This window comes from Tachyglossus aculeatus, chromosome Y4 (assembly GCF_015852505.1).
Source record: "Tachyglossus aculeatus isolate mTacAcu1 chromosome Y4, mTacAcu1.pri, whole genome shotgun sequence".
Lineage (NCBI taxonomy): Eukaryota > Metazoa > Chordata > Mammalia > Monotremata > Tachyglossidae > Tachyglossus > Tachyglossus aculeatus.
Genome location: NC_052096.1, coordinates 8,247,129 through 8,274,609, shown reverse-complemented (window position 1 = coordinate 8,274,609; position 27,481 = coordinate 8,247,129). Strand labels below are relative to the sequence as shown.

Here is a 27,481-nt window from a genome sequence, read left to right as displayed (position 1 = left end):
GCTTGGAAGTCACAGGTCATGCGTTCGAATTCCGGCTCTGCCAACTGTCAGCTGGGTGGCTTTGGGCAAGTCACTTAACTTCTCTGTGCCTTCAGTTCCCTCATCTGTAAAATGAGGATTAAGACTGTGAGTCCCCTGTGGGACAACCTGATCACCTTGTAAGCTCCCCAGCGCTTAGAACAGTGCTTTGCACATAGTAAGCACTTAATAAATGCCTTCATTATTATTATTATTATTACAAGTTGGAAATCAGGCTCCCCGGCCTCCGACACCCCCCCCGCCCCAGATCACTCACCGCCATCCCACATCCCCGGTGACGAGGGCTGCGCCACCCCCTCCCTCTTCCTCCCTGCCCCACTTGCCTGCTGGGCCATCTAGGGCAAGTCCCTTTAAGGCTCTTTACCTCAGTTTCCTCATCTGTAAAATGGGGGTGAGATCTCCCCTAGGCTTCGAGCCCCGGGGTCCAGAGTCCTTTACTGGAAAGCAACGTGGCTCAGTGGAAAGAGCATGGGCTTTGGAATCAGAGGTCGTGGGTTCAAATCCCGGCTCTGCCAGTTGTCAGCTGTGTGACTTTGGGCAAGACACTTAACTTCTCTGGGCCTCAGTTACCTCATCTGTAAAATGGGGATTAAGACTGTGAGCCCCCCGTGGGACAACCTGATCACCTTGTATCCTCCCCAGCACTTAGAATGGTGCTTTGCACCTAGTAAGCACTTAATAAATGCCATTATTATTATTATTATTATTATTATTATTTACTGTCTTCTTCCACATGCTTAGTACAATGCTGTACGCATAGTAGGTGCTCAATAAAAACGATTGATGATTAACTGACTGGTTATCTTGCATCTGCCCCAGTTCTTAGCACAGTGCTTGGCAGACAGTTCTTAACAAATACCACAATTATTATTAATCTTCTTCCTCTTCCCTTTCTTCCTCTTTTTTTTACAGTCTCTAAACTGGAAGCTCATTTTTTTTAAATGATATTTGTTAAGCGCTTACTATGTGCCAGGCACTGTTCTAAAGTGCTGGGGTAGATGCAAGGCAATCAGGTTGGATGCAGTCCCGGTCTCCCGTGGGGCTCACAGTCTTAATCCCCATTTTACAGATAAGGGAACTGGGGCACGGAGAAGTGAAATGACTTGCCCGTCAGATATTGAATCCCCATTTTGCAAATGAGGGAACTGAGGCTCAAAGAATCCATCCATCCATCAATCAATGGTATTTACTGAGCACTTACTATGTGCAGAGCGCTGTACTAAGTGCTCGGTAGAGTACAATACAGCAGAATTAGCAGATACGTTCCCTGCTCATAACGAGTTTACAGTCTAGAGGAGTGAAGTGACTTGCCCAAGGTCACACAGCAGACAAGTGGCATGACCAGGTTTAGAACTCAGAGCCTCAGACTCCCAGGCCTGGGCTCTTTCTCCTAGGCCACATTCCTATATCTATCTAGCTCTGTATATATTTATATATGTATAAATATATCTATAGTATACTCTCTATATACACATATAATAATAATAATAATAATGATGGCATTTGTTAAGCGCTTACTATGTGCAGAGCACTGTTCTAAGCGCTGGGGGGGATACAAGGTGATCAAGTTGACCCACGTGGGGCTCACAGTCTTAATCCCCATTTTACAGATGAGATAACTGAGACTCAGAGAAGTCAAGTGACTTGCCCAAGGTCACACAGCAGACATGTGGCAGACCTGGGATTCAAACCCATGACCTCTGACTCCAAAGCCCGGGCTCTTTCCACTGAGCCACGCTGCTAGTTTTTGTTAAGCACTTACTGTGTGTCAGACACTGTTCTAAGCGCTGGGGTAGATGCAAGTTAGGCCAGATTCAGTCCCTGTCCCACCTGGGGCTCACATTCTAAGTAAAAGGGAGAACAGGGATCAAATCCCTATTTCGCAGTCGAGGAAACTGAGGCCCAGAGAAGTGAAGTGACTTGCAGCAGGCAAGTGGCAGAGCTAGGACTAGAACCCAGGTCCTTTGTCTCCCGGGCCTGTGCTTTATCCGCTAGGCCACGATCCTCCCTCCCACCAGATGGTGGGGGGCTGTAAAGAGGTTGGGGGGGGGGGCACGAGGAGGAGGAGGAGGAAGAGGGTCTTCCACTGTTGACGGCACTACCATCCTTCCCATCTCACAAGCCCGCAACCTTGGTGTCACCCTCGACTCCGCTCTCTCATTCACCCCTCACATCCAAGCCGTCACCAAAACCTGACAGTCTCTGCTCCGCAACATTGCCAAGATCCGCCCTTTCCTCTCCATCCAAACCGCTACCCTGCTCGTTCAAGCTCTCATCCTATCCCGTCTGGACTACTGCATCAGCCTTCTCTCTGATCTCCCATCCTCGTGTCTCTCCCCACTTCAATCCATACTTCATGCTGCTGCCCGGATTGTCTTTGTCCAGAAACGCTCTGGGCATGTTACTCCCCTCCTCAAAAATCTCCAGTGGCTACCAATCAATCTGCGCATCAGGCAGAAACTCCTCACCCTGGGCTTCAAGGCTCTCCATCCCCTCGCCCCCTCCTACCTCACCTCCCTTCTCTCCTTCTACAGTCCACCCCGCATCCTCTGCTCCTCTGCCGCTAATCTCCTCACCATACCTCGTTCTCGCCTGTCCCGCCATCGACCCCCGTCCCACGTCATCCCCCTGGCCTGGAATGCCCTCCCTCCACACATCTGCCAAGCTAGCTCTCTTCCTCCCTTCAAAGCCCTACTGAGAGCTCACCTCTTCCAGGAGGCCTTCCCAGACTGAGCCCCCTCCTTCCTCTCCCCCTCCTCCCCCTCCCCATCCCCCACCTTACCTCCTTCCCCTCCCCACAGTACCTGTATATACGTCTGTACAGATTTATTACTCTATTTATTTTGCTTGTACAAATTTACTATTCTATTTTATTTTGTTAATATGTGTTGTTTTGTCGTCTGTCTCTCCCTTCTAGACTGTGAGCCCGGTATTGGGTAGGTACCGTCTCTGTATGTTGCCAACTTGTACTTCCCAAGCGCTTAGTCCAGTGCTCTGCACACAGTAAGCGCTCAATAAATACGGTTGAATGAATGAATGAGCGGGTGCGGGTGAAGAACCGTTCTTCGCCACTAGGGGGCGAGCGGCCGCGGGGAGCCGCGTTCTCCCCGGCGCTCCTACAACGCGCGGCCGCCAGCGCGCGTGCGCAGACGTTGTCGGAGAGCACGCGCCGACTCCCTCCCGCCGCGGAGCCCCTGAGCGTAGTGCAAACTCGCGTTGACGCCAGCTGGGTGTTGAGCCGGTGACGTCAGCTCCTTGTGATTGTTTTTTTTTTTCCTCTCTGACCTGATGGCACTCCCCCTTTTAGACTGTGAGCCCACTGTTGGGTAGGGACTGTCTCTATATGTTGCCAATTTGTACTTCCCAAGCGCTTAGTACAGTGCTCTGCACATAGTAAGCGCTCAATAAATACGATTGATGATGATGATGATGATGATGGCTCAGTTTCCCCCTTCTAGACTGTGAGCCCGCTGTTGGGTAGGGACCGTCTCTCTATGTTGCCAACTTGGACTTCCCAAGCGCTTAGTCCAGTGCTCTGCACACAGTAAGCGCTCAATAAATACGATTGAATGAATGGCTCCGCGAGCCCGCAGCGTCCCTCGAATAACGCTCCTCCACCCAACCCCGGGGACCCCCCCCAGGAAAGATGGGGACCCTCAGTGCTAGTTATAGATGTGAAATGCCTCCAGCTCCTTGCAGGAGAGTCTGGAAGCTCCCAGGGTTGAAGGCCGGGTCCATCCGACCTGCCGGGTGGAGAGGGAATTTTTTTAGTTTTGATGATGATGATGATGATGGCATTTGTTAAGCGCTTACTACGTGCAAAGCACTGTTCTAAGCGCTGGGGAGGTTACAAGGTGATGAGGTTGTCCCACGGGGGGCTCACGGTCTCCATCCCCATTTGACAGATGAGGGAACTGAGGCCCAGAGAATGATGGTACCTGTTAGGCGCTTACTATGTGCCAGGCACTGTACTAAACGCTGGGGTAGGTATGAGCCGCCTGGGTTGGACACGGCCCCTGTCCCACACGGACGGGGGCCGTGACTTCATCCCCATCTTCATCACCTCTTCTAGACTGTGAGCCCGCTGTTGGGTAGGGACTGTCTCTATGTGTTGCCGACTTGTGTTTCCCAAGTGCTTAGTACAGTGCTCTGCACACAGTAAGCGCGCAATAAATACGGTTGATTGATTGACCCCCATTTTCCAGATGAGGGAACTGAGGCCCAGAGAAACAAAGAGACCTGCCCAAGGTCACCCAGCGGACAAGGTGGCTGAGTCAGGAATGGGGAGAGATTGAGAAACCGCGCGGTGGAGTGGGAAGGAGCGTGGAGGAGTGGCTAGATAGGAGCCTGGGTGTCGGAAAGTCATGGGTTCTAATTCCGACTCTACCACCAATCTGTTGTGTGGCCTTGAGCAAGTCACTTCACTTCTCTGGGCCTTAGTTATCTCATCTGGAAAATGGGGATTAAGACTGTGAGCCCCAAATGGGGCAGGTACCGTGTCCAACCCGATTACCGATCTACCCCAGCGCTTAGAACAGGGTTTGGCACATAGTAAGCGCTTAACAAATACCATCATTATGATTATTATGGAATGCGGGTCGGGGGGGGGGGTGGTCCCCCTGAGAGCCCCGGGTCAGAGGTGGGGGCTGCTCCATCAAGACAGGGCTCACTGAGGGGGGAGGGGTTTACAGGGGGTGGGCGGGGGTCCCACCCACACTGGGAGAGACGCTTACCTCTTGGTAGATGGTGGCGGAAAGGGGGGGATTGGGGGTCCTCTGCTTGGATTTGGGGGCCTGCAAAACCAAAACCCGGATAGGCTGGTAGTCACGGGGTGCAGATGGCAAGTTGTTGGGGAGTGGGAGATGCAGGGGAGGGTTGGGATATCAGGAATTTGGGGTGGGGGTGGGAGGGAGCATAGCAAGTAGGCCTTCAACCACCCCTTGCGGAGGGGCTAAAGAAATCAGACGTATCAGGGGTGGGATGGACAATCACCTCTTTCCTTCACCTCCCCTCCCACCACCCCAGCCCCTGGGGGAAGCCGAGGCTCTGGAGGAGATGGGGAGGGGGATGAGAGACCCCCCGCCCCTCACCGGGGGGGACTTACATGTTTGGGATTTTGGATGGATGAATACAGCGTGCATTCTGGATTAGACGTGGGAAGCAGCGTGTCCTAGTGGAAAGAGCACACGACCTTTCATTCATTCATTCAATCGCATTTATTGAGCGCTTATTGGTGCAAACCACTGTAGTAAACACTTGGACCTGAGTCCTAATCCCGCCTCCACCAGGTATAGGCTCTGTGACCTTGGGCAAGTCACTTTGTTTGCTTGGGCCTCAGTGATGTCATCTGTAAAACGGGGGTTCAATACCTCTTCTTCCCCTTATTTAGACTCTGAGCTCCGTGTGGGATAATAATAATAATAATGATGGCATTTATTAAGCGCTTACTATGTGCAAAGCACTGTTCTAAGCTTTGGGGAGGTTACAAGGTGATCAGGTTGTCCCACGGGGGGGCTCACAGTCTTAATCCCCATTTTACAGATGAGGTAACTGAGGCCCAGAGAAGTTAAGTGGCTTGCCCAAAGTCACACAGCTGACAATTGTCATCATCATCATCATCAATCGTATTTATTGAGCGCTTACTGTGTGCAGAGCACTGTACTAAGCGCTTGGGAAGTACAAGTTGGCAACATATAGAGACAGTCCCTACCCAACAGTGGACTCACAGTCTAAAAGGGGGAGACAGAGAACAAAGCCAAACATACTAACAAAATCAAATAAATAGAATAGATAGGTACAAGTAAAATAAATAAATAGAGTAACAAATATATGTACAGGTGCTGTGGGGAAGGAAAGGAGGTAAGATGGGGGGGATGGATAATAATGATGGCATTTACTAAGCACTTATTATGTGCAAAGCACTGTTCTAAGCACTGGGGAGGTTACAACGTGATCAGGTTGTCCCATGGGGGGCTCACAGTCTTAATCCCCATTTTCCAGATGAGGTAACTGAGGCCCAGAGAAGTTAAGTGACTTGCCCAAAGTCGCACAGCTAAGTGGCAGAGCTGGGATTTGAACCCATGACCTCTGACTCCAGAGCCCGTACTCTTTCCACTGAGCCACGCTGCTTCTCTAAGGGACTAAGCCCATCCTTTTCCTCTTCTCCCACTCCCTTCTGCGTCACCCGACTTGCTCCCTTTATTCATCCCCCCTCCCAGCCCCTCACCACTTTTGTCCATATCCCTCATTTATTTATGTCTATTAACATCCGTCTCCCCCTCTAGACTGTAAGCTCCTTGTGGGCAGGCAATGCGTCTGTTCTATTGCTCTACTGTCCTCTCCCAAGCGCTTATTACAGTGCTCTGCACACACTAAGCGCTTCCTAAATACAACTGACTGACCGACTTAGGAAGTACTTAACAAATACTGTAAAAAAAAATGCTGAGATCTCAAAAGGGCTTTGAGGAGAGGGCACACTGTGGGCAGACTGGTTTCACTCATTCAGTCGTATTTATTGAGCGCTTACTGTGTGCAGAGCACTATACTAAGTGCTTGGGAGAGGCAGATTTGGGGAGAGGCAGGGAATTGCAGACCAAGGAGGGTAGTGCGAGCAAGAGGTAGGAAGCGGGAAGGTTGAGAGCAAGATATAATAATAATAATTATGGTGTTTGTTAAACGCTTATTATGTGCCAGGCACTGTACTAAGCACTAGGGCAGATACAAGCAAATCGGGTTGGACACAGTCCCTGTCCCACGTGGGTCTCACAGTCTCTATCCCCATTCTCCAGATGAGGGAACTGAGGCCCAGAGAATAATAATAATAATGATGGCATTTGTTAACCTCTTACTATGTGCAAAGCACTGTTCTAAGCGCTGAAGGAAATACAAGGTGATCAGATTGTCCCATGAGGGGCTCACAGTCTTCATCCCCATTTTACAGATGAGGGAACTGAGGCCCAGAGAATCAATCAATCAATCAATCAATCGTATTTATTGAGCGCTTACTGTGTGCAGAGCACTGTACTAAGCGCTTGGGAAGTACAAGTTGGCAACATATAGAGACAGTCCCAACCCAACAGTGGGCTCACAGTCTAAAAGGGGGAGACAGAGAACAAAACCAAACATACTAACATAGAGAAGAGAAGTGACTTGCCCAAAGTCACACAGCTGACAATTGGCAGAGCAGGGACTTGAACCCATGACCTCTGACTCCCAAGCCCATGCTCTTTCCATTGAGCCACGGAAGTGAAGTGACTTGCCCAAGGTCACGCACCAGACAAGTGGTGGAGCCGTGATTAGAACCCGTGACCTTCTAACTCCCAGGCCTGTGTGCTATCCACTTCACCATGCTGCTTCCCTTGAGCTTGGGAGGATGCAGAGAACAGCGGGGAAATAGAGAGAGCCCCTCTGATCTCCGGGACTCGAGTTCGAATTCTGCCTGGGCTGTGGGCCACCGTACCTGGGTTTGGAGGTGGACCACGGAATATATGGTGACGTCATCTTGGCCTCCTCTCTGGCTGCTTCTCCTCTGCAACACGGGACAAAAAAATACACTTACACAAGCACCCCATTCCCCCCGATTCATTCATTCATTCGATTGTATTTATTGAGCGCTTACTGTGTGCAGAGCACTGCACTAAGCACTTGAGAAAGCACGATATAATAATAATGGCATTTATTAAGCGCTTACTATGTGCAAAGCACTGTTCTAAGCACTGGGGAGGTTACGAGGTGATCAGGTTGTCCCTGGTGGGGCTCACCGTCTTAATCCCCATTTTACAGATGAGGTAACTGAGGCACAGAGAAGTTAAGTGACTTGCCCAAAGTCACCCAGCTGACAATTGGCAGAGCCAGGATTTGAACCCATGACCTCTGACTCCAAAGCCCGGGCTCTTTCCTACTGAGCCACACTGCTTCTCTATATGACAATAAACAGACACATTCTTTTCCCAGCGTTTAGTACAGTAATAATAATAACTATGGTATTTGTTAAGCGCTTACTCTGTGCCCGACCCTGGGGTAGATACAAGCAAATCAGGCTGGACACAGTCCCTATCCCATGTGGGACTCACAGTCTCAATCCCCATTTTCCAGATGAGGTAATGGAGGCTCAGAGAAGTGAAGTGACTTGTCCAAGGTCACACAGCAGATAAGTAGCGGAGCAGGATTAGAACCCATGGCCTGCTGAGTCCCAGACCCACCACGCTCTATCCACTCGTCATGCGGCTTCTTGTGCTGTTACTCTTGCACACAGTAGGAGCTCAATAAATCCTGTTGATCGATTGATGGTTCCCTTTAGAAGTAGAAGCAGTAGTATTTATTGAGCACCTCCTGCATTCAGGGCACTATACTGAGCGCCTGGGAATGCACAGCTGGAGCTTTCACTCAAATGGAAAGCAGTGTGGCCTAGTGGAGAGAGCCCTGGCTTGGAAGCTGAAGAATTTGGGTTCTAATCCCAGTTTATCTGCTTTGTGACCTTGGGCAAGTCACTTCGCTTTTCTAGGCCTCGGTTTCCTCAACTTGTAAAAATGGGGATTCAATCCCCGTTCTCCCTCCTACTTAACCTCATGTGGGACGGAGACGGTCTCCGACCTGACAGTGTCTGGCACATAGTAAGCGCCAGTTGTCAGCTGTGTGACTTTGGGCAAGTCACTTGACTTCTCTGTGCCTCAGTTCCCTCATCTGTAAAATGGGGTTGAAGACTGTGAGCCCCCCGTGGGACAACCTGATCACCTTGTATCCTCCCCAGCGCTTAGAACAGTGCTTTGCACATAGTAAGTACTTAACAAATGCCATCATCATTATTATTATTATCTTTGTCTGCCCCAGCGCTTAGAACAGTGCTTGGCACATAGTATCATTTCAGACAGGGAATGTGTCTACCAACTCTGCTATATTGCACTCTCCCAAGCGCTTAGTACAGTGCTCTGCACACAGTACGGGCTCAGTAAATACAATTGATTGATTGAATGATTGATAGTAAGCCCTTAACAAATGCCATTAAAAAAAAAGGGGAAGACATAAAATGTCAGAATAATCAGAATCAATCTGCTGAACAATGGATTATCCATGAACAAGTAAATGATGATGGAGGGTGTCGATAGATTAACCAATCAGTGGTACTTATTGAGCGCTTAGTATGTGCGGAACACTGTACTAAGCGCTTAGGTGAATAAATACTGATGTGCTAGAGATGACCGAGACTCTGGTGTGACCCGGGTGATTGGGAGTTAATCGGGGAAGACTTGTAGGAGGAGGTGGCATTTTATCCGTCAAAATCAACCAATTGATGGTATTTATTGGGCACTTACGGCACGCAGGGCAGTGTACTAAGTGCTTGGGAGAGTACACCGTGACAGAGCGGGTAGACACGTTCCCTGCCCTCAACAGCCTAGAAGGGGAGGTGGACATGAAATTAAAGGATTTGGACATAAGTTCATTCATTCATTCATATTTCCTGAGCGCTTACTGTGTGCAGAGCACTGTACTAAGCGCTTGGAAAGTCCGATTCGGCAACGGATAGAGACAATCCCTACCCAACAATGGGTAAGTGCTGCGGGGCTGAGGGTGGGATGAATATAGGAAGGTTTAGATGGCGGGGAAGAGTTGCGATCTGCTGAGTGGAAGGGGAAAGGCATTCCGGATTGGGGGAGCAGGGATGGATAGGTGGTGGGCAAGGCTGGCAAGAGATTTTCCTCCTCCCCGGGCGGGTGACATACTTTGTTCATTCTCAGAGCGTCGTCTCTCACCTCTTCATAAACCGTCAGAGAGTTGGTCAGGGTCTGTTCTGGAGGAGGAAGAAACAGGGGGTGGATGTGACCCCGCTCTGAGGTCAACACAGTCATCCCCCTGCCCCCTCCCACCCAGCCCGGGTTGTCCTGCCCTGAGGGAGAAGCAGTGTGGCTTAATCAATCAATCAATCGTATTTATTGAGCGCCTACTGTGTGCACAGCACTGTACTAAGCGCTTGGGAAGTCCAAGTTGGCAACATATAGAGACAGTCCCTACCCAACAGTGGGCTCACAGTCTAAAAGACTGTGCCCCAGACTGAGCCCCTTCCTTCCTCTCCCCCTCGTCCCCCTCTCCATCCCCTCCTTCTTACCTCCTTCCCTTCCCCACAGCACCTGTATATATGTATATATGTTTGTACATATTTATTACTCTATTTATTTATTTATTTATTTTACTAGTACATATCTATTCTATTTATTTTATTTTGTTAGTATGTTTGGTTTTGTTCTCTGTCTTCCCCTTTTAGACTGTGAGCCCACTGTTGGGTAGGGACTGTCTCTATATGTTGCCAATTTGTACTTCCCAAGTGCTTAGTACAGTGCTCTGCACATAGTAAGAGCTCAATAAATACGATTGATGATAAAAGGGGGGAATAATAATATTTGTTGAGTGCTTATTATATGCAAAGCATTGTTCCCAGCGCTGGAGAGGTTACAAGGTGATCAGAGTGCCCCACGGTGGGGGGGGGCTCACAGTTTTAATCCCCATTTTGCAGATGAGGTAACTGAGGCACAGAGAGGTTAAGTGACTTGCCCAAAGTCACTCAGCTGACATTTGGAGGAGCTGGGATTTGAACCCACGACCTCTGACTCCAAAGCCCGGGCTCTTTCCACTGAGCCACACTGCTTCTCTGAACAACGGGCTTAGTGGAAAGAGCCCGGACTCTGCCGCTTGTCCTCTGGGTGACCTTGGGCAAGTCGCTTCACTACTCTGGGCCTCAGTTTCCTCAACAGTAAAATGAGAATTAAATACCGGTTCTTCCTCCTACTTTGGTCGTGAGCCCCATGAGGGACAGGGACTGTGTCCCACCTGATTAATTTGTCTCTACCCCAGCGCTTAGGACAGTGCTTATCATCAGCTCATCATCAGCGGTATTTATTGAGCGCTTAATGTGTTCAGAGCGTTATACTAAGCACCTGGGAGAATACAATTCAACAGAGTTGGTTTTACACATTCCCTGCCCACAGTGAGCTCACACATAGTAAGCACTTAACAAATAAAATAACAATAATAATGAACTTGTTATGGGCAGGGAATGTGGCTACTCATTCTGTTGTATTGTACTCTTCCAAGCGCTTAGTACAGTGCTCTGCACATAGTAAGCACTTGATAAATACAACTGATTATTATTATTATTATTAATAATGATGATGACAAAGATGATAGCAATAATGAAGGAAACATTCCACCCTCCCCTGCTGGTCAATGCCAGAGTGTGACAATCCTTGCCTGTGGGAAGTTCTTTCTGCGGTCTACCCCTCATCCCACTTACTGCAAATCCAAGGTTTTTCCCCCTCGGGCTGCCTTTTGGGATGGCAGGGAAGAGGCAGGTCCCCCTCCTCAAGACTAGGACCCCTTGGAGAGGTTTGGGGAGGTTGAGGCTAGGTGGTCTGCCAGGTCAATATTAGGTTCTCTCTGTCAGGAACTTGACTCACCCCCGGAACCAACAAGCCAGGGAGGTCGAGTTGAACAGGCTACTGCTAGGGACCGGTTGAAAAGCAGGGTGGTAGAGCCCGGGCCTAGAAGTGAGAAGGACCTGGGTTCTAATCCTGCCTCTGCCACTTGTCTCCTGGGTGACCTTGGGCCACTTTGCTTCTCTGGGCCTCGGTTCCTTCATTGGTAAAATGGGGACGAGAAACCGTGAGGTCCAGGGGGAACCTGGATTGTGACTGCCCGATTACCTTGTATCTACCCCAGTTTTCAGTACAGTGCCTCTAACGTAGGCACTTAAATACCATTTAAAAAAAAAAAGGGATTGTTAGGGGCTGAGGGGCGGAAGGGACGAGAGGGATGGAAAACTGGCCCTACCCAACCCGGGCAAGGGGGATGGGAGATGGAGATGTCGAGTCTCCAAAACCGGGTTTGCTCAGGAAGGAGGCTGGCCATCTCTCCTCAGTCAACTGATCAGTCAGTAGTATTTAATGAGTGCCAACTATGTACAGAGCACTGTACTAAGTGGTTGGGAGAGTCCGCCTTAACAGTAAAACTGACACATTCGCTTCCCACGTGAGCTTACATCCCCCTGGGGCCCGGAAGGCGTCGGGCTTGGTTTGCAGCAGGAGAGATTGCAGTTAGACAAACGCAAGAACCTCCCGCCCACCGGAGCTGGGAGGCCCAGTTCTGAGCGGGTCGAGGACAGAGTTGGCGGGCCGGCGAGCCGGCTTGGGTTCGAGTCCTTGTGCTCACCCAGGGTGGCCGGAGCATCCTCTGTCCTCTTCTTCCTCCTCTTCTTCCTCACCAGGAAGCAGCCAAGGAGGCAGAGCAGAGTGGCCGCAGTGGCTGCAGTGAGAGCCAGGGTGGGGATAAACCACGAAGCTGAAGAAGGGGGGAAGTGGGTAACAGGTCTGAGTACAAGGTCCGCCCAAGAGACAAGGGGTTGTGGGTGGGGGGCCGGGGGGCCTCTGGGCCGCCATTCTGGGGACCCCGGGGCCGGTGGGGAGACCCCCCAGGGCCAGACTATCACCCTTCTCCTCCTCTCAGGCACACGGGAGGGGAGGAATTAAGGGGGAGACTGGAGCTTGGAGTGTAGGCCATGTGCTAGTCCAGCCGGCCTAGGGATCTGTCTCCATGGCAACGACATTCATTCATTCATTCGATCGTATTTATTGAGCGCTTCGTGGGTGCAGAGCACTGTACTAAGCACTTGGAAAATACAATTCGGCACCAGATAGAGACAATCCCTACCCAAGAACGGGCTCGCAGTCTAGAACGGGGGAGACGGACAACAAAACAAAACAAGTAGACGGGCATCAATAGCATCAATATAAATAGAATTATAGATAATAATAATAATAACGATGGCATTTATTAAGCACTTACTATGTGCAAAGCACTGTTCTAAGCTCTGGGGAGGTAATAAGGTGATCCCTTTGAGACTGTGAGCCCACTGCTAGGTAGGGACTGTCTCTATATGTTGCCAACTTGTACTTCCCAAGCGTTTAGTACAGTGCTCTGCACACAGTAAGCGCTCAATAAATACAATTGATGATGATGATGATCAGGTTGTCCCACGGGGGGCTCCCAGTCTTAATCCCCATTTTACAGATGAGGTAACTGAGGCACAGAGAAGTTAAGTGACTTGCCCAAAGTCACACGGTTGACAGTTGGCAGAGCCGGGATTTGAACTCATGACCTCTGACTCCAAAGCCCCTGCTCTTTCCACTGAGCCACGCTGCTTCTCTGCCTAGATATAGACTGTGAGCTCACTGTTGGGTAGGGACTGTCTCTATATGTTGCCAATTTGTACTTCCCAAGCGCTTAGTCCAGTGCTCTGCACACAGTAAGCGCTCAATAAATACGATTGATGATATATGCACATCATTAATAAAATCAATAGAATTATAAATATGTACATAGATACACAAGTGCTGTGGGGCAGGGACGGAGGCAGAGCAGAGGGAGAGAGTCGGGGCGCTGGGGAGGGGAGGAGGAGCGGAGGAAAAGGGGGCTCAGTCTGGGAAGGCCTCCTGGAGGAGGTGAGCTCTCAGTAGGGCTTCAAAGGGGGGAAATGTGCTAGTTTGGCTGATGTGAGGAGGGAGGGCTTTCCAGGCCAGAGGTAGGATGCGGGCGAGGGGTCGACGGCGGGACAGGAGAGAACGAGGCACAGTGAGGAGGTTAGCGGCGGCCTGGGAGCGGAGGATACGGGCTGGGCTGGAGAAGGAGAGAAGGGAAGTGAGGTAGGAGGAGGCAAGGGGATGTATTATTCATTCATTCATTCATTCATTCATTCATTCAATCGTATTGAATGATTGGGGAAGGTCTGGAGGCCTTCCCAGGCTGAGCCCCTTCCTTCCTCTCCCCCTCGTCCCCCTCTCCATCCCCCCGCATCTTACCTCCTTCCCTTCCCCACAGCACCTGTATATATGTTTGTACATATTTATTACTCTATTTATTTATCTTACTTGTACATGTCTATTCTATTTATTTTATTTTGTTAGTATGTTTGGTTTTGTTCTCTGTCTCCCCCTTCTAGACTGTGAGCCCACTGTTGGGTCGGGACCGTCTCTGGATGTTGCCAACTTGTACTTCCCAAGCGCTTAGTACAGTGCTCTGCACACAGTAAGCGCTCAATAAATACGATTGATGATGATGATGATGATGGAGAGCATTTTTGCTTGACAGAGTTTTTGCTTGATAGAGTTTGGAGTTTTTAAGGAGTTGTGCTGGCATCCTCCCAGGAACGAAGTGCTTAGTACCCGGCCCACGTCCTCCCCCGGGCCGGGAATGCCCTCCCTCTGCCCATCCGCCAAGCTCGCTCTCTTCCTCCCTTCAAGGCCCTACTGAGAGCTCACCTCCTCCAGGAGGCCTTCCCAGACTGAGCCCCTTCCTTCCTCTCCCCCTCCTCCCCCTCCCCATCCCCCGCATCCTATCTCCTTCCCTTCCCTACAGCACCTGTATATATGTTTGTGCATATTTATTACTCTATTTATTTATTTTACTTATACCTATCTATTCTATTTATTTTATTTTGTTAGTATGTTTGGTTTTGTTCTCTGTCTCCCCCTTCTAGACTGTGAGCCCACTGTTGGGTAGGGACTGTCTCTATATGTTGCCAGCTTGTACTTCCCAAGCGCTCAGTACAGTGCTCTGCACACAGTAAGCGCTCAATAAATACAATTGATTGATTGATTGATTGATAGTATAGTGCTCTGCACACAGTAAGTGCTCTATAAATATGAATGAATGAACCGAGAGATGATCATCCTTCTTGACCTGGTCCTTAAGATGGACCCTCCACAGCTCCCGTATGGACCCCTTATTCGCACCAAACCCCCCTAGAACTTGCTGATACTTTTGTTCACAAGGCGTCCTGCCGACATAAGTTCCGCAGGCTGACTGACTTCCTCTCTCCCCCTGGACAAAACCGTTGCAGGGATTTAAGAGTTTCCTTCTGTTGGCTCTGAATTTGAGATTGGGCACGTAGACACCCCAGGTATGACGGTGACCCTTGCCTGCTCCCAAGCTTCAAGTTTCTCTGGTCCTTTGGGGCGTGGCGTCAATCAAGCGCATTTATTAATAATAATGATGGTATTTGTTAAGCACTTACTAAGCCAAGCACTGTTCTAAGCACTGGGGTAGATACGAGGTCTTCAGGTTGTCCCACGTGGGGCTCACAGTCTTCATCCCCGTTTTACGGATGAGGTAACTGAGGCCCAGAGAAGTGAAGTGACTTGCCCAAAGTCACACAGCTGACAAGCGGTGGAGCTGGAATTAGAACCCAGGTCCTCTGACTCCCATGCCCGGGCTCTTGCCACTGAGCCGTGCTCCTTCTCATTTATTGAGCGCTTACTGTGTACAGAGCACTGTAATAATAATGATTAATGATTATGGTATTTGTTGAGCGCTTACTGTGTACCAGGCACTGTACTGAGCACTGGGGTAGAGACAAGCAAATCGGGCTGGACACAGTACCTGTCCCATGTGAGGCTCACAGTTTCAATCCCCGTTTTTACAAATGAGGTAACTGAGGCCCAGAGAAGTGAAGTGACTTGCCCAAGGTCACACAGCAGATAAGTGGTGGAGGTAGGATTAGAACCCATGACCTTCTAACTCCCAGGCTTGGGTTCATCCACTACGTCACGCTGCTTCTCTAAGCACTTGGGAGAGGTCGATACAACGGTGTTGGTAGCCACATTCCCTGCCCATCTCCCACGTCCTTCTCCAGGAGCACTTAGTACAGTGCTCTGCACACAGTAAGCGCTCAGTAAGTACGACTGAATCAGATCAGCCCTGAAAACAAAGCAATCTGAGTTCCTCCTTCTCCCCACTCCTCAGAAGGCAGCAGAAAGGGGCAGGAAGTCCTAGAATCAATCGATCAATCAATCAATCATATTTATTGAGCGCTTACTGTGTGCAGAGCAGTATACTAAGCGCTTGGGAAGTCCAAGTTGGCAACATATAGAGACGGTCCCTACCCAACAGTGGGCTCACAGTCTAGAAGGGGGAGACAGAGAACAAAACAAAACATTTTAACAAAATAAAATAAATAGAATACTAGAATAGCATAGGGGGGGTGTCCCTTGTGAAGATGAGAAGCAGTGTGGCCTAATAGAGTCAGAGGACCTGGGTTCTAGTCCTGGCCCTGCCATTTGTCCGCAGGGTGACCTCCGGCAAGTCGCTTCACTTCTCGCGGGCCTCAGTTGTCTCATTGGTAAAATCAGTCAGTTTGTATTTATCATCACCATCATCAATCGTATTTATTGAGCGCTTACTGTGTGCAGAGCACTGTACTAAGCGCTTGGGAAGTACAAATTGGCAACATATAGAGACAGTCCCTACCCAACAGTGGGCTCACAGTCTAAAAGGGGGAGACAAAACCAAACATACTAACAAAATAAAATAAATAGAATAGATATGTACAAGTAAAATAAATAAATAAATATGTACAAACATCTATACATATATACAGGTGCTGTGGGGAAGGGAAGGAGGTAAGATGGGGGGGATGGAGAGGGGGACGAGGGGGAGAGCTTACTGGCCTTATCGAGAGCTTACTGGGCACAGAGCACTGTACTGAGCGCTTGGGAGAGTACAGTATAACAGAGTCTAGACTGTGAGCCCGCTGTTGGATAGGGATCATCTCTGTATGTTGCCAACTTGTACTTCCCAAGCGCTTAGTACAGTGCTCTGCTCACAGTAAGTGCTCAATAAATATGATTGAATGAATGAATGAATGAATGAGTTGGTAGACACGTTCCCTGCCCACAGTAAGCTTACAGTCTAGAGGGGATTACAAGCTTTGAGCTCCATGTGGGACACGGACTGTGTCTAACGTGGTTATCTTATAATAATTATAATGGTATTTAATAATAATAATAATGGCATTTGTTAAGCACTTACTATGTGCAGAGCACTGTTCTTAGCGCTGGCACTGTTCTAATGCTTACTATGTGCCAGGCACTGTACCAAGTGCTGGGGTGGATACAAGCAAATTGGGTGGGACGCAGTCCCTTGTCCCCCATGGGGCTCACAGTCTCGATCCCCATTTTACAGATGAGGTCACTGAGGCTCAGAGAAGTGAAGTGACTTGCCCAAGGCCACACAGCAGATAAGTGCAGGAGCCGGGATTAGAATCCATGACCTTCTGACTCCAGGACCCTGCTCTCTCCATTATGCTACGCTACTTTGTACCTACCTCAGCGCTTAGTTCAGTGCCGGGCATTCATTCATTCAGTCGTATTTATTGAGTGCTTACCGTGTTCAGAGCACTGTACTAAGTGCTTTGGAGAGTATGAAAGAACAATCAACAAATAAATTTATAAATATCGTTTAGAAACACAGAAACACAAAAAATAACAATAAACACATGGCATATTGTAAGCGCTCCCCAACTACCATAAAAAAAAGACTTCTCCTGTAGACTGTAAGCTCCTGGTGGACAGGAATCGCATACGCTAACTTGGTAGTAAGCCAGTTTCCCAAGCGTTCGCTACAGTGCTCTACCCAAAGCAAGTTCTCAACAGTGTTTGACACATAGTGAGCGTTTAACAGATACCCTGAAATTTTTTTTAAAAAATACCATTGATTAAATACCACAAAAAATAAAAAATGAATACCATTGATCGATCGATCGATTGAGGCGGCACCCTGCTCACCCTGGCGTGGACACTGAATGGTGATTTCCGCTTGTGCCCAAGCGACCGGGTTGCTGACGTTGCAGGCAAAGGTCTCCGGGTGGTCGGCAACGTTCAGCACCAGCACCAGGCGGGTGGAGTTCCCGATGAGTGTCTTGGGCTTCGCCTGTGGGTACCAGGAATACGCCACTGGATCGTTCCCCGTGGTGGAGCAGGAAAGGTTGGCCAGGCAGTGGCTGGCATTCCTGGCGCCGTATTTCACCTGAAGACTTGGTGTCCGGATCATATCTAGAAGCAGAGATTCCAGGCAGATGGGGGTCGGGGGAGGCCGAGGGGGGGTTTCCGAGCTACCGCGACATCCTCGTCATCACCAGCGCCTAGAACAGTGCTTCAGCGCTTAGAATAGTGCTTGGCACATAGTAAGCGCTTAGCAAATACCATCATCATCATCACCGCCCCCGGATCATCACCGCCGCTCATCCCTCCGCCCCCAAAACTGGGGTTTTCAGCATCACCACCAGGATTTTCACCACGGCCATCGCCACCAGAAGACCTGTAGACGGTCCATCCGTGCGGACAGGAAGCCTGGGTTTTTGGCCTATCGTGCTCTCCCAATCACCCGGCACAGTGCTCCGGACTTATCCAACACAGCCCCTCTCCTGCTAGAGGCCTCGGTCAACTTCACTGACTCAATCAATCAATCAATCGTATTTATTGAGCGCTTACTGTGTGCAGAGCACTGTACTAAGCGCTTGGGAAGTCCAAGTTGGCAACATATAGAGACAGTCCCCACCCAACAGTGGGCTCACAGTCGAAAAGGGGGAGACGGAGAACAAAACCAAACATACTAACAAAATAAAATAAATAGAATAGATATGTACAAGTAAAATAAATAAATAAATGGAGTAATAAATCTGTACAAACATATATACATATATACAGGTGCTGTGGGGAAGAGAAGGGGGTAAGATGGGGGGGATGGAGAAGGGGACGAGCGGGAGAGGAAGGAAGGGGCTCTATTAGTATTTGTTGCCGATTTGTACTTCCCAAGAGCTTCGTACTTAACTTCTCTGTGCCTCAGTTACCTCATCTGTAAAATGGGGATTGAAACTGTGAGTCCCCCCGTGAGACAACCTGATCACCTTGTAACCTCCCCAGCGCTTAGAACAGTGCTTTGCACATAGTAAGCGCTTAACAAATACCATTATTATTATTATTATTATTATTAATCAATCAATCGTATTTATTGAGCGCTTACTGTGTGCAGAGCACTGTACTAAGCGCTTGGGAAGGCCAAGTTGGCAACATATAGAGACAGTCCCTACCCAACAGTGGGCTCACAGTCGAAAAGGGGGAGACAGAACAAAACCAAACATACTAACAAAATAAAATAAATAGAATAGATATGTACAAGTAAAATAAATAAATAAATAGGGTAATAAATATGTACAAACATATATACATATATACAGGTGCTGTGGGGAAGGGAAGGGGGTAAGATGGGGGGGATGGAGAGGGGGACGAGCGGGAGAGGAAGGAAGGGGCTCTATTAGTATTTGTTGCCGATTTGTACTTCCCAAGCGCTTCGTACAGTGCTCTGCACACAGTAAGCGCTCAATCAATATGATGGAATGAATGGAACGGGGAAGCAGCATGGCTCAGTGGAAAGAGCCCGGGCTTTGGAGTCAGAAGTCATGGGTTCAAATCCCAGCTCCGCCACTTGTCAGCTGTGTGACTTTGGGCAAGTCACTTCCGTTCAGTCGTACTTACTGAGCGCTTACCGTGTGCAGAGCACCATACTAAGCGCTTGCAAAGTCCAACTCAACGACCCCATCGGGGACACCCACCAAAGACGGAGAGGTTGAACTTCATCTTGGCCTTCTGACCGCTTCTTTCTGTGATCTCCAGTTCGTACAGCCCTCCGCAGGCCTTCTCCACTTCGAGGATTTGAAGGGAAAAGTTCTCGGAGCTGAAATGGTATCCGCCTCCAGAAACTTGGCTGGCGTCGGTCTCCGCCGGCTCACTATCCCAACTCACTATCCGGACAAATTGTTGGGCTGGGGACTGTCTGTACCAGTTGACTTTTAGGGGTGCGCGAGGCAGGGCTGGGGGCTGCAGCCACAGCGAGCCCCCCGAGACGCCGGCCACGTTTAAGGTTGGAGCGGAACCTGGGGGAACCGAGAGAATGGGAAGAAACCGGGGTGAGCGGATTGGTGGCAGGAAGGGATGGCCTCCTTGGGAAGGGAATTCTCAGACGTTGTTAATCTACGCCGGTGAGCCCCGATAGCAGTAATAATAACTGCGGTATTTGTTAAGCACTTACTATTAGAGAAGCAGTGTGGCTCAGTGGAAAGAGCATGGGCTTTGGAGTCAGAGGTCATGGGTTCAAATCCTGACTCCGCCAATTGTCGGCTGTGTGACTTTGGGCAAGTCGCTTCACTTCTCTGGGCCTCAGTTACCTCATCTGTCAAATGGGGATGAAGACTGTGAGCCCCCCGTGGGACAACCTGAAATCCTGACTCTGCCAATTGTCAGCTGTGTGACTTTGGGCAAGTCGCTTCACTTCTCTGGGCCTCAGTTACCTCATCTGTCAAATGGGGATGAAGACTGTGAGCCCCCCCCGTGGGACAACCTGAAATCCTGACTCTGCCAATTGTCAGCTGTGTGACTTTGGGCAAGTCGCTTAACTTCTCTGTGCCTCAGTTACCTCATCTGTAAAATGGGGACGAAGACTGTGAGCCCCCTGTGGGACAACCTGATCACCTTGTAACATCCCCAGTGCTTAGAACAGTGCTTTGCACATAGTAAGCGCTTAATAAATGCCATTATTATTATTATTATTATTATTATGTGCCAGGCACTGGGGTGGAGACAAGCAAATCAGGGTGGGGGCCTCTGGTTCTTGCCCCAACGTGACCCTTCTCCTTCTCCCTGCCCCCCCCCCATCATCAATCGTATTTATTGAGCGCTTACTATGTGCAGAGCACTGTACTAAGCGCTTGGGAAGTACAAATTGGCAACATATAGAGACAGTCCCTACCCAACAGTGGGCTCACAGTCTAAAAGCCATGCCTTTCCCAGAAGGGGGCTTGGCTAGCTCCCCTGCGGTGGGCGAAGTGGAATTTTTCCATCAGGGCCCCCCCAAAAACCACCCCTCATCCCAGCAGGTCACACCCTCCCTCCCTCAAATCCCAGGGTCCATGGCTTAACGCTGCTCGGGCGTGGAAGTCGGAAGGACCTGGGTTCTCTCCTCGGCTCTGCCCCTTGTCTGCTCTGTGACCTTGGGCAAGTCACTTCACTTCTCTGGGCCTCAGTTCCTTCGTCTGTAAAATGGGGATCAAGCGTGGGAACCCCATGTGGGATAGGGACTGGGTCCAACCTGATTGACTTGTATCTACCCCAGAGCTCAGAAAAGTGCTTGGCACATAGTAAGTGCCTAGCAAGTACCATGATTATTACTATCTTTCACTTCTCTGTGCCTCATTTACCTCATCTGTAAAATGGGGATTGAGAGTGCGAGCCCCACGTGGGACAGAGACTGTGTCCAACCTGATTAACTTGTATCTATCCCAGCATTCAGAATAGTGGTTGGCATATAGTAAGCGCTTAGCAAATACCATAATTATTATTATCTGTCATGGCTGCAAGTTTACTTGTGGTCGTGGTTGGCACATAGCAAGTACCATAATTATTATTATCTATCGTGGCTGCAAGTTTACTTGTGGTCGGGGTTCGTCTCCCAGGGCCGGTAGGGAAGACAGACAGAAAAGTGGGCAAGGGTAATAATAATAATGGCATTTATTAAGCACTTACTATGTGCAAATTACTGTTCTAAGCACTGGGGAGGTTACAGGGTGATCAGGTTGTCCCACAGTGGGCTCACAGTCTTAATCCCCATTTTACAGATGAGGTAACTGAGGCACAGAGAAGTTAAGTGACTTGCCCAAAGTCACACAGCTGACAAGTGGCAGAGGCAGGATTTGAACCCATGACCTCTGACTCCAAAGCCCATGCTATTTCCACTGAGCCACGCTGCCTGTCTCCAAGAGTGGGTCCAGCTAACTCAGAGAGGGCAGGCAGTGGAGGAGAGAATTGAATAATAATAATGGCATTTATTAAGCACTTACTGTGTGCAAAGCACCGGTTCTAAGCACTGGGGAGGTTACAAGGTGATCAGGTTGTCTCACGGGGGGCTCACAGTCTTCATCCCCATTTTACAGATGAGGTAACTGAGGCACAGAAAAGTTAAGTGACTTGCCCAAAGTCACACACCTGACAATTGGTGGAGCCAGGATTTGAACCCATGACCTTTGGCTCCAAAGCCCATGCTCTTTCCACTAAACCACACTGCTTCTCTCGATGAGCTGCTGCTAAAGCCACTTCCTGTAGAGGCTTGAGAAGGCCCAAAGCAGGCACGTTCGGCAGGCGGGGCCGTCCCGATGGGGCTGGGGGAAATGGGAAGGGGGTTCCCATCTCCGGCACCTCCCGAAAGGCACGTTCGTGCCGTCGGATCGAGCACTTACCGTGTGCGCAGCACTGTACTAGCCGCTTGGGAGAGGACGAAATAACCAGAAACTGACACATTCCCTGCCCGCGACGGGCTGACCGTCATCTCTCCCAAGCGCTCAGTACAGTGCTTTGCACATGGTAAGCGCTCGATAAATTTGATTGATCCTCCGCTTGCTCTGTTTGTAAATATATTAACAGCCGTCTCCTCCCTCACGAGGCCAGCTCCTTGTGACCGCTTCTTTTTCTTGTACTTCCCCAGGGCTTCACACAGAATGTACGCCTTCTGTTACAAGGTCGCTCGTGGGGTACGGGTGGAGAGGATCCTCCACGTACTGGGTCTAGGCTGACACAATGGGCATCCAGCACAGTGCTCTGCACACAGTGCTGGAACCGGAACAATCCCGGTTCCGCCGCTTGTCAGCTGTGTGACTTCGGGCAAGTCACTTAACTTCTCTGTGCCTCAGTTACCTCATCTGTGAAATGGGGACTAAGACTGTGAGCCCCACATTGGACAACCTGATCACCTCGTATCCTCCCCAGCGCTTAGAACGGTGCTTTGCACATAGTAGGTGCTTAACAAATACCAAAATTATTATTATTATTATTACAGTAGGCACCCAGCACAGTGCTCTGCACATAGCAGGTGCTCAGTACAGCGCTCAGGTTCCAGTAGGCAAACAGATCGGGATTTGGGAGCCTGTTAAGAGCCTCAGGGCCAGAGGCATGGGATTTGAGGCCTTTCTGGGGTTGGTTGGAAAACGCAAAGAAGGAAGCTGGGAGTCCAGGAAACTCCTCCTCTTCACCACCCCAGGACGTTGTGGGCAGGGATTGTCGCTGTTTGGTTTTGGATCGTACTTTCCCAAGCTCTTAGTAGTACAGTGTTCTGCACGCAGTGAGCGCTCAATAAATATGATTGAATGAATGAATGAATGAGTGACCCGAGAACAAAGGAGAGTGAGGGAGTATGTCACCTACAGGGATCTGTTTAATTATTCTATTGTAATTATGGTATTTGTTAAGCACTTTGTGCCACACACTGTACTAAGCGCTGGGGTGGATACAACCAAATTGGGTTGGACATAGTGGCTGTCCCTCTTGGGACTCATAGTTTCAATCCCCATTTTACAGGTGAGGTAACTGAGGCACAGAGAAATACAGTGCTCTGCACACAGTAAGTGCTCACTAAATACGATTGAATGAATGAAGTAAAGTGACTTGCCCAAGGTCACACAGCAGACAAGTGGAGGAGCCGGGATTAGAAACCACGACCCTCTGCTCCCTATCGCTTAGCACAGTGCTCTGCACCCAGTAAGCACTCAATAAATAACGTTGATTGAGTAGAGATGATACCACTGGGCCGGAGCTGCCAGATAGATAATAATAATACCATTTGTTAAGCGCTTACTATGTGCCAGGCACTGCGTAAGTGCTGGGGGTGAATACAAGCAAATCACGTTGGCCACAGTCTCTGTCCCACATGGGGCTCACATTCTCAATCCCCCTTTCACGGATGAGGGAACTGAGGCCCGGAGAAGTGAAGTGACTTGACCAAGGTCACACAGCAGACAAGGGGAAGAGCCGGGATTAGAATCCACAAGCTTCCGACTCCTAGCCACTAGCCGCATCATAGTTACGCGACCCCCCGAGCTCCCTTCAAGGCCCTGCTGAGAGCTCACCTCCTCCAGGAGGCCTTCCCAGACTGAGCCCCTTCCTTCCTCTCCCCCTCGACCCCCTCTCCATCCCCCCATCTTACCTCCTTCCCTTCCCCACAGCACCTGTATAGATGTATATATGGTTGTACATATTTATTACTCTATTTATTTATTTATTTATTTTGCTTGTACATATCTATCCTATTTATTTCATTTTGTTGGTATGTTTGGTTTTGTTCTCTGTCTCCCCCTTTTAGACTGTGAGCCCACTGTTGGGTAGGGACTGTCTCTATGTGTTGCCAATTTGTACTTCCCAAGCGCTTAGTACAGTGCTCTGCACATAGTAAGTGCTCAATAAATACGATTGATGATGATGATGATGATCATCATCATCAATCGTATTTATTGAGCGCTTACTGGGTGCAGAGCACTGTACTAAGCGCTTGGGAAGTACAAGTTGGCAACATATAGAGAAAGTCCCTACCCAACAGTGGGCTTACAGTCTCCTCCCCCGTTCATTTCTAGATGGCCACCCACGGCCCCAACCAACCGGTCAAGGAGACCCCCGCTGGCCTCCCCTCCTCCTGGCCCAAGCTCTAAGGACGAGAGCGGCAAGGCAGGGGTTTTCCCAGCCGGGGGACCCTTCTCCCCTCCCTCTTCCCTCTCCCTCCTACTCCCAGGCCTCCAGCATCCCCGGAGGGATGCCGGGAAATCCTGACCCCCAGACGGGATGGCCGGAAGGCCAGAGTCCAGCCTCTCCCTCGAAGTGGGGATCCTGGGTCACCCCCTGACCTTTCCCTTCCACCCACCTCATCTCCCCCCACGGAGAGGCAGCATGGCTCAGTGGAAGGAGCACGGGCTTGGGAGTCAGAGGACATAGGTTCGAATCCCTGCTCTGCCACTTAGCTGTGTGACCTTGGGCAAGCCACTTAACTTCTCTGTGCCTCAGTTACCTCATCTGTAAAATGGGGATTAAAACTGGGAGCCCCCCGTGGGACAACCTGATCACCTTGTAAGCTCCCCAGGGCTTAGAACAGTGCTTTGCACATAGTAAACGCTTAACAAATACCAGCATTATTATTATTATTATTATCACCCGGTCTCTCCCCTAGGCTGAGGTTGGGGATACAGGTCCCAGAGTCCTCTGGGGAGCTGCCCCCCATTTCCCACCCTTCTGGCCCTTCAGGGCTACCTCAGGGCATAGGAGGGGCACCTCAGGAGGGGCTGCTCTGCCCTCGGCGCCCCCACTCCCGACCTAAGCGGCTGCTGGGGTCCCTCAAGCCTTGTTGGGGTGTCCAGGGCAATGGGCAACCCCAGGCCGGACAGGTACGTGAGTTGTCACACGCACCGACTCTGCGCTGGAGCAGGGCCTGGGAAAGCCCCCTAGGCCACCGGCTCCTCCTCGCATGGGATTCCCACTCTAGGTGGAAGAGAAAAGGGGGCTCACACCCCCATTCCACAGGAGACAGAAGCCCAGCGAGGGTCTGTAACTGCCCAGCAGATCCGGACTTAGAACCAGGGACTCCCGCACCCTCTGCTAGGCCTGTCCGATGCCATCGTAGAGCCCTGTGTCCGGACCAGCTGAGGGGGAGGGTCAACTCCTGACCCCGACCCCATCTCACATCCCCCTCCCAGAGAAGAAGGGTGTCCCCCACTCCCAGGACCCCTCTTTCCTCCCCCAACTGGGGGTTGTACCTTGGTTGTGGCCTGCGCAGAGGAGCAGGAACAGAAAGGTGGTCCTCGTCATCTTGCCAAATGAGGTGGGGTGGGGGACCCGACTAGGGGGGGACGGGAGGTGGGCTGGCCAGGAGCAGGGGCCCAAGTGGCACCGTGAGTCAGTCGGTTAGCAGTCAGGGAGTCAGTGAGTTTCTCTCCATCCCCTGGGCGGCAGCTTCCTGTGAGCAGTGAGGGGGGGCGGTTCCTGTGCGTGGTTTTGGGGGGAGGGTGGGAAGGGAGAGCCTCAAAGTTTCATCTCTCAGCTCTTGTGACTGCCCATGGGGGGACAGACAACTGAGTGCAGAAGCAGGCCCAGGCTGTGGTGGGTGAATTTGCAGCCCCGCACCCCTCACCTGAGATGGGGGGAACCTACAAACGCACCTGCCTGCTGCCCTCTGCTCCTTGGGGAGCCCCCAAATCTGGGGGTCCCCAGACATGGCAGAACCAAACCTGAAAGCTTTGCTTGGCGTGCCTCCATCCGCCTAGGTCAATCGATGCTATTTACTGAACACTTACTGTGTGCAGAGCACTGTATTGAGTGCTTAGATGAGCCCGACATGGAACTTCTCTAGGTTGGGTCTTTTTTCTTTTTATGGTATTTGTTAAGCGCTTACTAGGCTACTCGCCTACGCCAACCCAACCCACACGCTTCACTCCTCTAAACTTTCACACCATACCTTGATCTCGCCTGTCTCGCCGCCGAGCCGTCACCCACGTCCTGTCCCTGGCCTGAAACACCCACCCTCCCTCCTCTAATCCGATAATTTCTCCGCCTTCAAAGGTATTTTGAAGGCCCATCTCCTCCAAGAGGCATTCCCTGAGCCCCCTTTCCTCTTCTCCCACTCCTGCATCCCCTTGACTTGCTTCCCTCATTCATCCCCCCTCCCAGCCCCAAAGCACTTATGTCCCTGTCATTTATTTCTATTAATGTCTGTCTTCCCCTCTAGACTATAAGCTCATTGTGGACAGAGACCATGTGTTTGTTACAGTGTTCTCTAAGTGCTTAGTATGGTGCACTGCAAATAGTCAACTCTCAGTAAATATAATTGAATGAATACGTGACAGGCACTGTACTAAGCACCGGGGTTTGTATCAACCATTTTCTAGGTGAGGGAACGGAAGCACAGATCTGAAGGGACTTGCCCAGGGTCACAGAGCAGACAAGGGGCGGAGTGGGTTTTGGAACTCAATTCTTCTGATCCCCAGGCCTGAGCTCTATTCACTAGGCCATGCTGCTCAGAACGGAGGGAGGTTAAGGGGCGAGAGGGGAGTTATCCACAGACAAAGCGACTTCTTTCCATTTCTACTTACAGAGCTGGCTACTTTGGGCCTTTGATTCCCCCAGATTCCCCTCCCTATCTCTCCACCCCCCCAAGTCCACTTGGCAAGCTCTCCAGCTTACAGTCCAGGGGCAGATAGACATGAATAAAGTTAAATAAAATTAGATATGTACGCAAGTGCTGTGGGGCTGGGAGGCGGAGGGATGAATAAAGGGAGCAAGTCAGGGTGATGCAGAAGGGAGTGGGAGAAAAAAGGAAAGGAGGGCTTAGTCGGAGAAGGCCTCTTGGAGTCGTGTCTTCCAAGGGAGTGGGTGTAGATGGAGAATAGATGGGGACCCAGATCTGAAACTCGAGGGACTGGCAGAAGAGGAGCCCGCGAGAGGCTAGAGTAGAACCAGGAGAGGATAGTGTCAGTGAAGCCAAGGTTGGATTATAATTACAGAAAGGGGGTGGCTGACAACGAAGGCAGCTGAGAGGTCTAGGATTAGGATGGAGTAGAGGCCGTTGGATTTGGCAAGATCATAGATGACCTGTGAGGGCAGTTTCTGTGGAGTGAAGGGGAAGCCAGATTGGAGGGGGTCGAGAAGAGAACTGGAGGAGAGGAATTTGAGACAGCAGGTGTAGACGACTCCCTCAAGGAGTTTGGAGAGGAAGGGTAGAAGGGAGATAGGGCAATAACTGGAAGGAGCCATGGGGTCCA

At 50.3% G+C, this 27,481-nt stretch overlaps 1 protein-coding gene across 1 annotated transcript; it reads right to left on the bottom strand.

The window, feature by feature from the left end:
- Positions 1-3,701: 3,701 nt before the first annotated feature.
- LOC119947385 (natural killer cell receptor 2B4-like) lies at positions 3,702-25,532 on the bottom strand. Its single transcript, XM_038769061.1, has 9 exons — positions 25,481-25,532; positions 19,472-19,792; positions 17,646-17,912; positions 12,238-12,366; positions 9,759-9,826; positions 7,499-7,567; positions 5,144-5,209; positions 4,773-4,832; positions 3,702-3,782 (listed from the first exon to the last, which is right to left on the bottom strand). Exons 1-9 carry the CDS (start codon positions 25,530-25,532, stop codon positions 3,702-3,704), a joined length of 1,113 nt encoding a protein of 370 aa, XP_038624989.1.
- Between the last annotated feature and the right edge of the window lie 1,949 nt (positions 25,533-27,481).